General features: G+C 36.7%; 2 protein-coding genes and 1 pseudogene across 2 annotated transcripts; 1 reads left to right on the top strand and 2 right to left on the bottom strand.

The window, feature by feature from the left end:
* Positions 1 to 531: 531 nt before the first annotated feature.
* Positions 532 to 2,626, top strand: LOC115996497 (annotated as a pseudogene).
* A 622-nt stretch (positions 2,627 to 3,248) lies between these two features.
* On the bottom strand, positions 3,249 to 5,523 carry LOC116013393 (xanthotoxin 5-hydroxylase CYP82C4-like). The gene is made up of 2 exons (XM_031253122.1): positions 4,561 to 5,523; positions 3,249 to 3,889 (listed from the first exon to the last, which is right to left on the bottom strand). The coding sequence occupies exons 1-2, from the start codon at positions 5,521 to 5,523 to the stop codon at positions 3,266 to 3,268; spliced, it is 1,587 nt and encodes a 528-aa protein (XP_031108982.1). The 3' UTR covers positions 3,249 to 3,265.
* Positions 5,524 to 8,120: 2,597 nt separating this feature from the next.
* Positions 8,121 to 12,133, bottom strand: LOC115996059 (probable transcription factor KAN4). The gene is made up of 6 exons (XM_031235209.1): positions 11,287 to 12,133; positions 11,121 to 11,197; positions 10,715 to 10,751; positions 10,277 to 10,364; positions 8,948 to 9,023; positions 8,121 to 8,453 (listed from the first exon to the last, which is right to left on the bottom strand). Exons 1-6 carry the CDS (start codon positions 11,777 to 11,779, stop codon positions 8,328 to 8,330), a joined length of 897 nt encoding a protein of 298 aa, XP_031091069.1. The 5' UTR covers positions 11,780 to 12,133; the 3' UTR covers positions 8,121 to 8,327.
* Positions 12,134 to 17,878: the final 5,745 nt, after the last annotated feature.

The raw sequence follows: 17,878 nt of genomic DNA, 5'->3' as shown, positions 1-17,878 counted from the left end.
TTTGTATTATAAAATAGTGACTTAAAATGTTATTTTATACTATTTTTTCTAATAATGTCATGGATACCCAATGTCAATTATTTCTTCATTATTAAGTAAAAAGAAGTGATAACTATTTTGGTGAATGAGGCACGCTAAAAAGACAAGTGTAGTTTAACTTATATGCGTACCATATACAGTGACTTGTATGAGGGCTAGCAGACACTTAGAATCATTTTCATCTCCGGACGAGCACGTACAACGTGAAAAATATGGTGCCTAATTTTGATGAATAATATTACATATACTCCCACATTTTACTCCATTTTATACTCCCTGCTTGTATGTCATTTTTTGATTCGTTCAAAAAATGTGGGCCACAGTTTTTATTATTATTTTTTTTATCTTCCTCCAATAAAATCAAGACACGTGAAGGGAGTTTTACTCCGTTGGAGTACATATATCATTTTTCAATTTTGATGGAAAAGTCAGTATATAATCACACACCAAATCAAAAGTTTCCATACACCACACATCAATTAACCATGGAATTTCTTCTCCAAAACCTTAATACTTCACTTATTGTTCTAGCTATTGCCTTTTCTATAATTCTTCATTATCTTGCTCAAAACACCAAGCACCGGAAGCAAAAATCACCGCCTGAAGCGGGTGGCGCGTGGCCAATTCTAGGTCACTTTCTCACCTTCAGCCGCCCTAAGAAGCTTCCTCATGTAGCCCTGGGAGAAATGGCAGATAAATACGGACCCGCCTTCACTATCCGTTTGGGTGTACACGAAGTATTAGTAATCAGCGACTGGAAAATGGCTAAAGAACTCTGCACTTCCCACGACGCTCACATTTCATCTCGCCCCAAGTTCCGAGCCGCCAAACACTTGGGCTATAACTACGCTATGCTTCCTTTCACTCCCTATGGGCCCTACTGGCGTGAAATTCGCAAACTCACTTCCACAGAGCTACTCTCCAAAAAACGGCTTGAGCAGTTGAAGCACATAAGAGTGTCCGAGATCGAGACATCCGTAAAGGAGCTCTATAAGGTTTGGACTGAAAAGAGGTTTTCCGGTCGTGTTTTGGTGGACATGAAGAAGTGGTTTAGCGACCTGACATTCAACGTGTTGCTTCAAATGGTTGCCGGAAAACGATACGAGGTTGGTGATGAAAAAGAGGGGCGACTTTGCCAAAGGGTAATTAGAGATTTTGTTAGACTTCTTGGGGTTATTGTGCCGGCCGATGCCCTGCCTTTCTTGGGATGGTTAGATATTGGAGGGTATGAGAAAGCCATGAAAGAAGTTGCTAAAGAAATGGACTCTCTTTTTGAGGAATGGTTACAAGAGCACCGTTTGAAGAAAGAGGGTATGGGTGGCGAGGAAGATTTCATAGATGCGATGCTTTCACGAATAGAAGGGATTGATCTTAATGGTCACGACGCTGGCATCGTCATCAAATCTGCTTGCATAGTACGTGCTCTTCATTTATCAAATTTTCATTTCTAAATTTGAGGCAATGAAGCTCAAAAATCAGTTAATAACGTGCTATCACATGTCATTAGGTTCCAGACAACATTCGAACAACTTTTCAGAGAAAAAAGTGATTGGTCACCGATCACCGGTTTGTTGGTCACTGAGGAGGGAGAAGGCGACCTCCCCGGGCAAGAAGGCAACCCATCTAGGTGGCCTTCTCCTCGGTGACCTACAACCGGTTGCCACTCACTTTTTAGCTTGAAAAGTCGTAAGAATGTTGACTGAAACATATATGAGAGTATGATTGTTGGAAGGTTTATTTGACCATATTTCCAATTTAATATATCAAATACACAATTGTCTTCAACTGTTTAAATTTTGTATATCAGAGTTTGATTGCTGGAGGAGCAGATACGACTTTGGTCATGCTAACATGGGCTTTGTCTTTGATGATGAACAATCCCCATGTATTGAAGATGGCTCAAGAAGAATTAGACAGGATAGTTGGCAAGGAAAGAAAGGTGAATGAATCAGACATCAATCATTTGATGTATCTTCAAGCTATTGTCAAAGAAACATTTAGATTGTATCCCGCTAGTCCACTCGGAGTTCAAAGAATATTCACAAAAGATTGCACTGTGTCTGATTTTCATGTTTCAAAAGATACTTGACTATTCTTCAATGTGTGGAAACTTCAACGAGATCCACAAGTTTGGTCTAGCCCTCTTGAATTCAAACCTGAGAGATTTATCAATTGCAATAAGGAGATTGATGTTTTGGGACGGGATTTCACGTTGATTCCATTCGGCGCTGGTAGAAGAATGTGTCCAGGAACAACCGTTACTATTCAGATGCTGCACTTGATCTTGGCAAATTTGTTACATTCTTTTGAGCTCTCAAACGTCTCTAATGAAGGAATTGATATGACTGAGACAATTGGACTAAGCAACTTTAAAGTCACACCCCTTGAAATTTTTATAGCTCCTCGCCTCTCTTCTCATTTTTATTAATTAGTCAACCATATTGTGTGTTTGTATGTGTGCATGTATGTTCACTTGAAAGTGCTCCGACGAACATGATGATTTACCAGCTCTTTGTGGCCTGTATGTAAGGTACTTTCAGTTCAACAATGTAAAATTACATGAATAAAAAGGCTTGTTATTTCTATATAAGTTAACCCTCATGAAAATGATTCTGTTTAAGTGTTTGCTAACCCTCATGCAAGTTACTGTATATAGTTCGCATATAAGTTAAACTACACTTGTCTTTTAGCATGTTCATTCACCAAAATAGTTATCACTTCCTTTTACTTATATAATGAAAAAATAATTGACATTTGGCATCCATGACATTATTGGAAAAAATTAGTATAAAATGACATCTTATACACCCATTTGAGTTGGAAAATGAATTAGAAAAGACTTGAAGAAACTATATATTGTCCCTTATTCAAAAGGAAAGTGGGTTTGCACTAATATATATACAATACCTTTTCAGAGAATTTGAATTGTATAATTTAGAATTTCTCTCTTAATTATGTGTTTGGCACCTACCACACATTCCATGTGCTGATTAGAGATTAAAATGACTAATGTACTACTGTCTCTAATAAATAAAGTATTACGTAGTATTACATAGCAGAATTTCAAGATAAACACAAAGTGTACTCATACACTTATAATTGTTTAACTCTAACAGAGTACAGATGAAAGGAAAACAACTTGGGGTTCATTTTATTTTGTTGCATGATATAGAGGATGCACAGATCAGAATATATATATATATATATATATATAGGCTAAGAGCACTCATATGTAAAGCTTGTTTGGGAGCCTGGGTGTAAGAACAACTTCCAGTGGCGTTGCTTTAGGTATAGTAAGCCCAGGGCTCTCAGTCAAGTCCACCGCCTCACCCAACGGCGTCGCCATGTCGAATGCCTGAACTATACGAGCCAATGTGAGGTTAAGAACCTGAAGAGCAAACGACATTCCAGGACAAGATCGTCTCCCTGACCCAAACGGCATCAGCTCAAAATCTTGGCTCCTTAAATCAACGTTTTGGGCTCTGTTCAAGAATCTCTCTGGTTTAAAAGCATTAGGGTCTTCCCAAACTCTGGGATCCCTTTGAATTTTCCACACGTTCACGATCAAACGAGTGCCCGCCAAGACATTGTAACCGGCCACAACGCAATCCTCCATGGCCTCCCTGGGCCCTAGGAGCGGACCTGCTGGATATAATCTTAATGTTTCTTTCACAATGGCTTGAATATAGATAAGGTTTCGAACATCGGATTCCTCGACTAGCCTGTCCTTGCCAACGTGGAGTTCTATCTCCTCTTGAGCCTTCCTCATTACTTCTCTGTTGTATAGTAGTAACGAAATGGCCCATGTTAACGTTCCCGCTGTTGTGTCGCTACCTCCCAGAATAAGTGCCTGAAATTAAAGATTTCCGTCAACAATTACCTTCATTTTTAATTATTTTGTCTCATTTTTTTAGTTATAAGATAAATCCGCAATCACAAGTGTCCACAAGTAAATCATACCTTGTGACTCTAACAAATAAAGGTTCATAATGAGGCAATCATTATTGTGAGTACCATGATCCACACAACTATGGATTATATACTATCAAATAATGTACATTCAGTATTTAAATAATGTATTTTTAGTATATTAAAAATATACCTTGTATTCAGAAAAAATACATTATTTGCGTACTGTAAGTACATTAATTTATATAATGTACATTCAGTACACAAATTATGTACTTTTAGTATATTAAAATGTACTTTTTATTATGTCCCACACAGTACTCTGTGGGACATGATCCACACAATAATTTGCTACAATAAAGTAAACTAGTCTATATTGTCTAACTGATGGCTCAAATTAAGAAAATCACTAGGTCACTGTATCTGAAAGTGAAATTTGTAACATACCTTAGTGGAGTTTCCTAACTAGGCTAGAGTTGTCTATCTCTTCTTCTTTTTTCTTCTTCTTCTTCTTCTTTTTTTTTTTTTTTTTTGGTGTTTTGTTTGACTAAAGGATAATTGAGAACTTTTAAGCCATTTATAATTGAACTTTTTTTTTACTATTGAACGTACCAGACAAGTAGACTTTATAGTGGTATCTGGATCATATTGGAAGTTTGAAAAATGGCCTTGTTCCTCGAGGGACAACATAACATCGATGAAGTCCTGATCACCCTCACCCTTAACCTCGCCAGTTTTTCGCCTCTTACGGTGTTCATCCACCCATCCATTGAGTATCGAGTCCAGCTCCGCCGCCGTGGCTTTCATGGCTTTCTCATGCCCATGCAAATCCAACCACCGCAGAAATGGCAGCGCATCCGCCGGCACAAAAATACCAATCAAATGAAAGAACTTATTTATAGCATTTTGGCACCGCCTCGCCTCTCCGTCATCGGAAGTATCTCCGGCGGCCCCAAAGTAACGTTTTCCGGCCACCATCCGGACGATCATATTTAACGACATATCCTCAAACCGGCGTTTGAGTTCAACGGCGCCGGAGCCGTTTTTAGCCCATAACTCGTGTAAATCTCGAACGCACAAATTCATTTCCGACAACCTTATGTGCTTGAGGATTTCCAGCCGTCGATTTGACAGGAGTTCGATCATCGCGATCTTTCGCATCTCGCGCCAAAATGACGTGTATGGCGCGAAGCCGAAGACGGCGTAGTTGTAGCCCATGTGCTTTGCGGCTACGGTCATGGGTCGGCTAGCTAGTGCTTTGTCGTTTGTGGTAAAGCATTCTTTAGCCACTTCCCAGCTGCTTACCACGAAAGCTCGGCGGCTCCCCAGCCGAATATTGAACGCTGGGCCGTACTTGTCGGCCATGGCGCCGAGCGTGCGGTAGAGGAGTTGATCTGCGCCGCCGAGTAGGTGGAGGTGACCGATGACCGGCCATGCACCGACTGGCTCCGGGGCTTCACTGCCACCCTTTTGGTTAACTTTTCTTCCCTTCTTTGTTCCTCTAATGATCCAACCATAATAGAGAAAGATTGTAGACAAAAATGTTCCAATCATTAAAAAGTGCAAAGTATCCATGATTTAGTATAATGAGAATGAAAGTGGAAAAGTGATTGAACTTGTTACAATACATTCTGAAATCCTATGAATTTATAAGTGAATTTTCACCTACTTTTAAAACATTAATCTGCATGAAACATCCTAGAATTCATGTTCCGTGAGAGTCGCTAGCATGGTAGCTTGTCTTGAGTTTTCAGAATCGGTATCTAAATAATCATAAAGTAATAAAGTCAACTTCTGGTGGATTAAGGTGTGACTTCTGCATAATATTAATTATAATAAACTAATTTGTGATAGATTTAATTTGAATCTCATCACTATCTCTATTTAATGTACTAAAGAAATAGTTGTGGTGTGATGACATTTTGATTACCATTTCAAATGAGTGGTCATAAGTTTTTTAGGCTGAAAATATTTAAGAAAGTATAGAACAGATAGTACAAAGAATTATTAGTATTTCAAGAAATAAAAAAAAGTACTAAAAAAATAGTCAAAGCATAATAAGTAAATATGTCTTCCATACAAATTTTGGTTGACTTAATTGGTAAGCATATTAAGGAATCATAACTAAATTTTGGTCTGCGTCATCATATATTCTTATAGAGTATGTATAAAATTAAAAACAGGATTCTTTCAGGCTAGTTTTTGTGCAAAAGTCAGCAGTTGCATGCACCATGCCATTTTCCATTTTAATGCATGTTGGTATAAAATTCATAGGGAAATGTAGTACTGTTTGTTTGACCAAAGTATTTTTCACCACACATTATTCGAAGATAACACTATTGAGCCAAAGTTCATTCACAAATAACCAACAAATAAAAACAAAAGGTTCACAATAGTTTAAGACAACTAGTAAGTAGACTGCTAGTACAATTACAAAGTAAAAACTTTTAGTCAAATTTATTTTGAATAAGGGTCAAATTCTATAAACGCAATTTTAACTGAATTTGGATTAATTAACCTAGGATTCACCAACCAAGCAGCATAGAAGTTGGCCCCTAAATGGCTAAATGCATATATATGTTTGATAAATCACGTCCAATCTCGAAGCAAAAAATTCTTGAGAAATTTTGAGTGGAAATATAGACTGTTGCCTGTTGGGCTCAACCATGCTGCCGGCCTTTTCCTTTTATGGATCTTAAGTTTATTAGAAAGGCAAACAGAGCTATGGGTACAACAGAAAGGGCATGTAGAAGTTCATAGTTCTTTATTTTGGTAATGTATATATTAATTTTTTTATTATTTTATTGCATCTAATCAAGAAAGTCAATATACAGCTCTGACGGATCAAACTTCGAAACTTTGTGATTAACTAATATTTTGATCAACTTGGCTGGTGTTGGATCAATATACAGTTCTGACGGGATCAAACTTTGAAACTTTGTGATTAACTAATTTTCTTATCAACATGACTGGTGTTGCATCAATATACAGTCAGACAGGGCCAAACTTCAAAATTTTGTGGTTAACAGATTTCCTGATCAACTTGACAAATGTTGCATGATGTATTATCTTGTTATGTGTGTAGCTGTGTCGGCCCGAACATTAAGGGTATGTTTGGTTGGGTGGAAAATTTTTTCCATGGAAGTTGTTTTCCTTAAAGTGGAGGAAAATATTGTTTTGTGATGTTTGGAAAATGAATTCCTCAAATTTGAGGAAAACAAAATCCTTGGTTGGACCAAGGATTTTGTTTTCCATGGAGGATGAGAAGAAAAATTGGTATGATTGGACAAATTTACCCTTTGTGTTATTTTCTAATTATTATTAATTTTATTAATTTGTAGGGGCATATAGGTCTTTATACACATTATTCCTTACCATTTTAAATCTAACCAAACAACAGAATTTATCTTCCCAGCAACTTCTTTTCCACCAACCAAACAACATAATTTATTTTCCTGGTAACTACTTTTCTACGGAATTTCACTCCCACTTCCCTTCAAATATTTTCCGCGAACCAAACGAGCCCTAAATTCCGAAACATTATAAGACCCATCGAGAAGGAATTGCGCTTAATAATTATTCTGGGGCTTAATTATTCTGTTTCCACTGTCCTTCCCCATTTTGATATTGGACCATTACAAACAAAAGTCAAAGATATATTCGATTCACCGGCCGGTGACTGATAAACCTCAGAGTCCAGAAATAACCACACATCTTTGGTTGACTATCTCTATCTGCAACACTACTCACTCTAACTAGTAATGCCCTCTTCTTTAGTAGTGGAATCTTATACATCCATCCATCCATATCTTTCACCTAAAACTCTAAGCAACTCAAATGTAAACAGTGATCAATAATTGCGAGTTTTTACCTTTTTTTGTTTCGTTGGTAAAAAATAGTGATCGTGTATGATACATATTTTGTTTTATTAGATCGATCATTTTTAGCTACTATAGAATAGTGATGTAATATTCAAAATGGTCTGATTAACTCATCACATATGAAAATGACATGGCATAATAATGTTAAAAGATTAATGATTTATATTTGTGGGGCAAAATAGATTAGCGTAGCTAATAGTCACCTAATTCGTCCCATATTGACTTACATGCATGCGACATTTATATTTTATTCGATTCATTCGACATATTCTATGAACCTGCAGACAAAAATTTAAGAATCCAGTCCTGAAGATTCCTTCCATGCATGCAGTTACAGAAGAAAAACTGGGTCAAAGTAATTAATTATGTAGCCTCTCTAACACTTGAAGAGCTAGCTAGCTAGGGTTAGGCCGCGAAGATCAGATCAGTCCAGGATCCTGCATATATATATATCCATCTATTCATATATGCTCCATTTCAGATCTTCCATGGCGGCTTTCATAGTGTAAACTCAAGATTAACAAAAGTGTCTGAAGAAGATGACAATGATGAGCTGCTAAGCCTATCGAACTTCCCCTTCATCTCACACAACTCACGACCCGTGCCATCATCGCGTCCGTCCGTCTGCAAAATATTATTACATTCAATAAACGAAAACTCTTCAAAGGGACATTATATTCCCGCCCAAATCGGTCTAGTTGTTGACTTGGTAACCACAAGATTACAAGTTTAATTTGATGCCCTCATGGACAGCTCAATTGGTTGCAAGGGTGAAGTTTGGCCAGAAAGATAGGGATCGAGTCTCACTAACGACAGTGTGGGAGCAACCTCTCAAAGTGAGGGATTCCTTGTGCGCAGTAAGTAAGGTCTAGCCTCTGTATTCAGCTGAATTACTATGAATTACATCCTTCAGATGCTCTATCGGGCCCTTAAAGTTGGGGATTCAACCTTTTAGGAATAAAGATTACAAAATTGATTCTAACAAGCAGTCTATAGGGCCTTAGCTTCATAGTTTGAGCCGATCAGCTATGAACAACTTAGGTTAGGTTTACCTAATTTCTAAAGTCACCCAAAAGAATTGACTTTTAAAATGTATGATGGAAGAAGGATATATGTACCTCGGCGGCATCATTCTGTCGGAGATGAGGATGGTAAAGGGGGTTTGGTTCCGGCAATGATGGCGGCCAAGAAGCTCTGAAAAGTTGAAACAAACGTTATTAATGAAGTTACGGCGTGTGTGGCAATGGAGATAGAGATGGGAGAGCAGAAAGTAAGCCACCTTTCGTTTTCGTATCTTTGATTGAATGAATTAATGGGGCAGTATTGGCCGGTCATGATTTAAACAATGTTAATTAATTTGGTACAGCCAAGCAGAAGGATATATAGAAACATTAAATACCGTGTCGTTTGGCTTCGCCTCAACACTAAAAAATGCGTACAAACCGACAGACCCCTACCACCTTCCTAGAAATTCTAGGATAAGGCCAACTACATTAATACGGAGGAAAAATAGAGATTTGAGCCAATGGACTCCTTTTCTTTGACTTTTTTCCCCAACATTTTCTTTCTCAATTTTTTATTTTCTTTACCCATAACTTAATTATAGCGTAATTTTAAAAAATATTACAGACATCATGATTACACAAGACTTTTTTTTTTATTGTAATCTAATTTATACATAGTATTTGCTCAGCATAAACTGTAACCTTCGATTTAAAATGGTAATCTAATTTATCATTTCATAAGGTACTTGGCTATTCTCAGGTTTTTGTTGCCCATCCAACTATAAGGTTCTTAGTTTTCAACCTAAATATAATTTACTAATGGTTCTCATTTAAGGAATAATTTAGTCTAATTCAAGATTCATGAATAAAATAGCTATGGTTGGAAAAAGTTAAATTTTTCTACAATAAACTCTAAGTTTCTAGTTACATTTATTGTTATGAAATTGTGGGTTTTAAACTAGATCTGGTTTACTGTTTGTATTATTATGTATATTTTATTAAAGGGACAAGTCGAACCGAATTAGTCTTACAGTTGGCTTGCTAACCTTCTTGGCCGGTTTGAGTGGGACTGATGATAGAATTTGCCCATTATAATTTAACCTACTACAAAACCCTAAGCCATGATGTGTACTTGAAACTCAACCAATGCCATTAAACCAATGATATTATGATGGACCGGAAAGAAATATTCTGTGGACAAGCTAAGGCAATTCTTTGGGAGTAGTTGTAGGTAGCAGAAGCTACTACGTTGTTGTACCACTTTTGTGGTTGGGTTTTTTGTCTGTCTGCATGAATGTTTGTCTCTAATATATATACACATATAAAATAGATGGTTCAAAATGCAATGATGGAAGCAGGAAAATAAAAACTGAGAAAAAGTGGAAAAGAACAAAAGGAAAGGAATCATAATAAGAGCTATATAGCTGGGAAGTGCACACTCACCTCTGAGCATTTCTTGGTGTGGTGGTTTGTAGTGATGATGGTGGCGTTGATATCATGTCTTCTGCCTTCTCACAAGACTGCCGTGCGCCTGTGTATATTTACATATTCAAACCATTCATTAATTTTTATTCTTTTTTGCTCAAAAAATCCATTAAAAGTTGCAGATCAGAACGCATCAAATTCATAAACCCATTAAAGAAAAATTATATTCAAACTTGTATCAAGTGCAGTGGGTGCTAACTTTACATGGTTTCTGATCTTTACTTTTTGTTTTCTATGGTGTTCTTTTTTTTTTTTCTTGACAGTAATTAATGCAGTTCCCTGAAGAACAGGGCATTTTCAGCCTTGTAGTACTTCCAATCTGACAAAAATATGATAATAATTGGGGGGTGAAACCTTCAAATAAAATGAGAAAGTCCATGGAAATGGAAATGGTACCTGGTGCTTTGTCAGTGCTCTTCACTGTTCTGTACATCTGCATGAACACCCAGACAAGAAAAGCATTAGTCTACATTGCTAAGATTACCTTCTTAACTTCCTCCATCACCATTACTATCTAATGGTGTAAACTGAATAAAATCTGTCTTTTCCGTGTGTCCTTAAAAGACAAAAAATAATAAGGAGGTAAACCAGCCTAGCCATTATTAAGTTGTTTCGGCTGTGAGCCGAATTTGTAAAGTTGTGGTTACCAAGTCGAACAGTTTGAATAACTTATTGTAACCTCAGCTCCATCACCATTTTAATGGCGGAAGAAATTAGTGTGCAAAACATCCATGAAATTGAAGACTGAGATCCGTTTTGTTCATGAATAGATTGATTGAAATATGGCGTTAGGAATATATACCTGTAAGTGACTTTTCACATGAGCTAGGGTAAGATCTTTGACATTCATCAACTCCAGCACGGATTTCGGCGTTGCTCCTTTTGTGATGAACGGAAAAAGATGAGTTTTTTGATCGGAAAATGCGGAGAAAATGGAAGCTAAGCATGGGGAATTGAGGAGGACTTACGTTCATGGCCACCGAGGAGTTGAACGGCGTGAACGAAATGGGCGTGGAGAGTGGAAGTCCATCTCATTCTCGGAGCTCTAACGCTGCGTTTCACTCCTCCGATCATCCTCGCGCTCCGTTTAAAATCCCGGCCGCCGCCGAATATCTGCGGCTGGAAATTGTGGCGGTGCTGCGGCAGCACCTCAAGGCGGCTATTTCTCTGAACCGGTACGGATAGCGGGCCGCTCAGCCCCGCCGCCGCCGCCGCCAGCTCAAACCCTCGACTCAAGCTCAGCTCAACAGACCGTTGGTACCCAGGCGGGAAGAAACTAACGCCGCCGTTATGCTCGTGGCTCAAATCGCTGCCGCTACTGCCGGAATCCATGCTGGAGCTCCGGTCAATATTATTACAGCTCCGGTCAAAGCTGGAAATCGACGGCGGGCTGATCTGTAAAGAAAGATCCGGCAGAGTCGACCCCCTACCGCTCATTGCCGCGTTTGAACCCAAAAACATTTTATAGGGCCGGGGCAAAGGCCTGGTTGAGATTGGAGCAAAGAAAATCGTCGGGAGCTTAGAGATGATAATTAAACGGCGGCGATCATGAAAGCTGCATGTTGGGCCATGGAGGAATTTGAAGAGTATAGGCTTTTTTGGGGGGCTATAGAACTATAGAAGAAACAAAGAAGTGTGTTTTGAACAGCAGAAAGTGAAGAGTCTTTTTGGGGAGTTGAAGCAATGAAAGGGAAAAGCTATGGAAAAGAAGGAAACTGTATTTAAGGAAGCATGGACATGATTTCCAACAACACCTACCTTTGTGTGTTTTGTTTGGGGAGTGGGGGGTTGGCCTTTAACCTTATCTCTTTTTTTTCTTTCTAGTACTATGCTCAATAAGGATGGATACTATGCACACATATAATGGAGGTGAGGTAGCTTGGCAGCAGGGAATGGTTGGAATTCGATAAAACAATACTGCAACTATTCATTGCAATATCGGGGAATTCAAACAATTCTCTCTCATGCTACATACATACATACCTTTGGAATTTTCTACCACAAATAAATTTCTTATTTTTTAAACCATATTAAGCATATGATGGGACAAACTAGTCAAGTTGGTCTCGTTGTTAACTTAATAAACCCAATACTCCAAGTTCTATTCTAATTTACCTCATTTTGTTCATCATTACCGACTAAGGTCGCATACATACCGAAGCATGAGATTCGGTGCAATAGAGTAAGTAAACGTGTTTACTTACAGAGTCATCCTTGTGCAGTTTACTTCTTTTGTGTGGTTTGTCGGTATTGACTCTTTGTGCTTCAATAGGTTGAAAAAGTAGTTCTGAACTATTACATTGTAACAGAGTCAGTAGTACTCAAAAAAAATATTCACAAAAATATCTTTATCACTTTTTAGTATTAGATATTATTGTACTTTGTACAATTTTCTATTATTGTTTTTGGTTGTAGCCCAGAGTTACCACCATCGAACACAGTGACTATTATATGTGTCATTCCATTTTTAGTTTTTTTTTTAACATCAATATTGGTCATAACATGATTGTGGCATGACTATTTTTTGTCCTCCGTCAACAAATATGTTTAAGAAAAATGATTTAGCGCTTAAAACTGAATAGATTTTATGTAATTAGAAACTACTAAAAAAAGTGTATTATTACGTACAAATTAAAAATCCAAATTTAAAAATCATTGAGAAATATTTAAAAATAGATAAACAAATAAAGAAAAGTTGATTTGATTCTTAAATAATAGACGATGGCAGATAAACGGAATTGATCCAGAGATCGAATAAAATATTTTCTTCAAAAATTATTAAACAAATAATGGAAACAATAAGTATATTGTGAATCACTGACAAAATTTTGTAAATTTTGGAGCCACCCGAAAAGAATTATATATGTACGTGGAAAAAAAAATTGTAAATGGAATCTCCCAATTGTGTAATAGGCACATTCTCTTGCAGTCTTGCTGTAATTTATCTTTTGTAGAAGGATTGTGACCTATTATATATATAAAAAAATATATATTGTGATTGTATTTGATGAGAATATAATTTATAGTATTTTCTCTGGAATTAACCTTGAATCATTTAGACAACTAAGAATTTACCTCATTCATGAATCTTTGAGCGGGTATATAGGTACAGTAATAGTTATATCATGGACACAGGTTCACCTTGCAAGGTGGACATGTGTCCATTTACATACTGAATGTTTACAATTTAATTGTGTATTTTAGACTCGAGTGTATCTTGTAAGGTAGATCTGGGTCCACAGAATAATTTGCTATAATATTGTGTTTTTTTCTTGAACTAAAATATTCCCCATAATTTTCATGAAAGAGGCTTGACTGGCATGCAGGCCAAAAATCTTGCAATATCCCATGTCCCCTTATAACTTTGTTGGTATCAGTCTAACCCTACACACACGTCGTCCCTGTCATGAAAGCTCCATAAATTACTTGTGCTGCCCTGCCCTCCTTAATTACGGTAATTAATTATTTTCTTGATAATTGTTATTATTATTTTGTGCGATTGGTATTGGATTATTGACCACCTTTAATTTGCGACATTCTACAATATAATGTTTGACATTCTCCATTATTGTGTTTTGACCCGGCATGCATGCATGCACATACATATCGAAATTGAGAGCCAGCAGAAAATCATGCTCTATAATGAATGGGCCACAGAATTTAATTTCTCTGCTCCAAAAACCAAAAATATCTGTGCGTCGCATTCAATAATGGACTAAATTTTCCACAGCTCAAACATCATGATACATTGTAATAACTGCGTACTCAGTATGTATAATTATTACAAACTATAAGAATATAAGATGAAATGATAACACGGGCCGGGGTGAAAATTATGGGTTGATGTTGACCATTGATATGGAACGACCAACCATTTTAAAATAAAGATAAGAACATAGTGTTAATTTGGTAAATATTTTAAATTTTTAAGTGATAAAAGTGTATAGCCTAAAATTACGTACAAAACATGTCCAGTGATGTGTAAATGCCACCCACGCAAACTATATAGCTCTTCCCATAAAATTAATAAGGATAACACTTGTGTGAGACCGTTTCACGGGTCTTAATCTGAGACGGGTCGAATCTTTGATTAATTAGTCAAATTTTTTATATTAATGGGTCAAATTTTTTACCTTATTAATTAAATATTTGATCAGTCTCATGGATTGAGATTCGTAAAACGGTCTCACGCCAATTTTTGTCAATTAGTAATAATAATAATTATTATTATTATTATTATTGTTATTTATTTTTTGTCTAATAAGATCTGATACGGCGGTAGGCTTTCCCCATGGGCCATGTAAGAGTGCACGTTGAACGGAAAGGCTTAGCTTGGACCAGTAAAAATCTAGCTGTACACGTGCGATCAAACTAATTTCCACGTACCATATATCAATCTTTATTTCCTTTATATAATAATTAATAAAATATAATAACGTGTCAAAGGTTTTCTATTACTCCATATATATTTTTATTTTTGTTTAAAGGACGAATAAAATGAAATAAAATAATTATATATGCATGTATATACGTGTATAGTAGGATATATGAAGATAGCATGGCCGGATGTCAGACTGTGGCTGAAGCTACGGCGACACCGGGGCCTCCCTGGCCTCTCACATGTGCATCACCTCCGCCCATGCCTTCTCTTCATGTTACGCGTTGAATTATTTCATTATTACTCCTCTACATATTACATTCATTTTCTCGATCTTGTGACCAGTTGAACTACTGCTTATGCAGACAACTACATTGAATTTCTGGTAGGATAAAAGGTTTACGACTCATACCTAATTCAAATATCACTTGTTAGAATAAAGTGTTTACTACTCATACCAACAATTATAGTTGGTAGTGAGAGCGCAACTTATTTTCTTATTTGTAGATCGTTGTCGTCACATTGTTTGAGACGGGCGGGATGTTGGGCTTAATTGGCTCTGAAGAACTTTACCGGCCTCCACCCAATAATTCCTCAACTATCGGTATTAGACATTGACCATTTACCGGTCCTGTCCTACAATTTTGGTTACAAAGTTTCAGTTGTAACGTTGATCGTGGTCGAGAAAGGCGAATGAAATAAAATTAAATTGGGTAATAAGCCAATGGCCTTTGGGCTAGAAGTCACATCACATAAGGATTACTTCACGTTGGTGGGGTGGGTGGAGGGGGGGGGGGGTGAGAGTATGAGTGAGAGTGTAGATGTAGAAATAGTCCAAAACCAGAAAACACAAGGTTTTAACAGATAGCATTTGTCTATTGAAATAAAATTGTGCCAACACCAATATTCCCTCTCCGTGTCTAATTATTCCTCACCGTTGGCCTAGCTATAACGTCTCCCTATCTCCTCTCCACCGTCCACCACCTCCCATCCCAATGTGCTACCATTTTCCTCTTTACATAATATAATTAATACACCATAAACAAAAAATTTTACAATACTAATCAGCTCACTGCATACCAGGAGCGCTCTCACTTTAATTTGAGAGATTACTCCTACACTACTGCTAGTGAAACACTTATCCATTGATCCATGATCTCTGCTTTCAAATTTTTTACCTATGTGACCACGGGCTAATTTCTCAATATAATAGAGGGAGGAGAGATCCAACCACATTCCTCGGCGTCAACGTGGTAACATCACGTGACTGCGGGTGTGACACTGTCTATAAGTACATAAAAGACTCTCTTTTAATTTGTTTCCTTATCAAGATTGATTGTCCTAGCGAATCGTTTACTAATTAATTGTTCAAACCAAAAGAAAAAAAAAAGTGTATTTCCCGATGTGGGTATATTTCACTTGTTTGTTTTGTGGCAGAGAGAGAGAGAGAGAATTGTTTATGGGATATGATGAAAGGGGACAGCAAAGAAAAAGAAAAGAGAGAAAGAAGATCGAATTTGAAGAAAATGATAATCATTTGTTAATAAGTATACACTCAAAGCTAGCTAGCTAATGGTCAGCGCATTATGCGCTCTAGATTCTCCGGGAACTGAGAATTTCTCAACCTTATTCTACCACTTCATCTCTGCTAATTAATATTCCTCTCCCTCATTCATATATAATATCATCTTTTTAATTAACCAAGCTAAGCTATTTGTACACTAGAACTATTATATTGTATTATAATCATAATGTTACTATTAATTAATTAAATAACTTGTGAAATCAGCTAAATATCCGGTCAACGTGTCTCTCTATGACTCATTTTCAATGTTTTCAAATGCATAACCTAATATTCCATATTCCATGCATTTGTCTTATCGTACCATCCCATTTATAAACCCCCATGTTATCTCCGGGTCATGTTAGTGTACTTTATTCGACTTATTAATTATTTTGCTAATTACTATTTGCTTTGTTTTACATCTTGTTCTTTTCTTTGATTCGATTCATATTTAATTTCAATCAACTTTAAACTTATTGTATACAAGCCAAATCTTGTTGGCTATTGTACGCTAATTAACCAAATAATTGGAGACAAATTCCTTTGATTAGTATTTAGTAGGCCAAATATGTCATTTTACAACACGAACTAAGGATTTTTATTTTTATTTTTTTGTTGGTATGTAGCATCCGGTGCATGCCCCTACAACTTTGATACTAATCAAGATTTGTTGTATTATTTTGTCAAGAAAAAAAAAAGAGATTTGTTTGTATGATCAGCTTGCTTACTATGGTGGGTGCATTGCTTCTTTTTTTTTTTTAATTAATTATGACAAGATTAAGGGTTTACTACTAGGTCAAAAAGTATAACGTACTACCACTTTCAAAACTTGTTAGCCTCAATTGCACAACATTCTAACAATATAATTATTTACTATTACATTTATCAAAAGTCGTAGCTAGCAGCAATAAATGCACAATTTTATTTTTTTATTATAATTGTATAATAATTTGTGTCGTCAAGAATAACACGTGGGTTGGGTGATAAGAACTCAAGCTCTACCGTTCGCATCAGTGAAGACACGGCGAACCAGGCCATGGCTTACTCGATCGATCTGCTGTATCTTATTTCTTCTGTTCGTTTGTGATTGTGTTTGTAAACTGCAGTGATCTGATAATCTGATACGTCACGTTTCTATTTGGCTTAGCCTTCTAAACCAAAGCCCAACAATATATTGCATAACTTCACATATTACTAACGTAACCACTCCCAACTAGTTATTAAAAATAACAAAAAGTAATTTTTCAGATCCCAAAAATGTTCCAAAAAAAAAAAAAAGAATCAATTTCAATTGTCACTTTCACATGGTCAAAAAAATTCTAATTTTCCAACCATGAACTCATGAAGGTACATACATAAGTGGGTCATACATAGGCAAGTTGCTTCAAATATTAAATTAATAAATAAATACATATATGTATGTAACTATGTATGTATAGCTCCCCCTCCCCAAATTAAACCCCCCCGCGGCCGTAGGTAACTCCGGGAGTCGGATCATATCCCTTGATGAATGCAGAAGCTATAGAAAGACAAAAAAGAAAGAAAGGAATCGCCGGAATCAACGCCGTTTCGACTGACGCGAGCCATGAGCCACGACATGCCGTATATACATTGTTTC

Source organism: Ipomoea triloba, chromosome 1 (assembly GCF_003576645.1).
Source record: "Ipomoea triloba cultivar NCNSP0323 chromosome 1, ASM357664v1".
NCBI classification, from domain to species: Eukaryota; Viridiplantae; Streptophyta; class Magnoliopsida; order Solanales; family Convolvulaceae; genus Ipomoea; species Ipomoea triloba.
The sequence above is the reverse complement of the archived record's forward strand: the minus strand, read 5'-3'. Positions and strand labels throughout refer to the sequence as shown.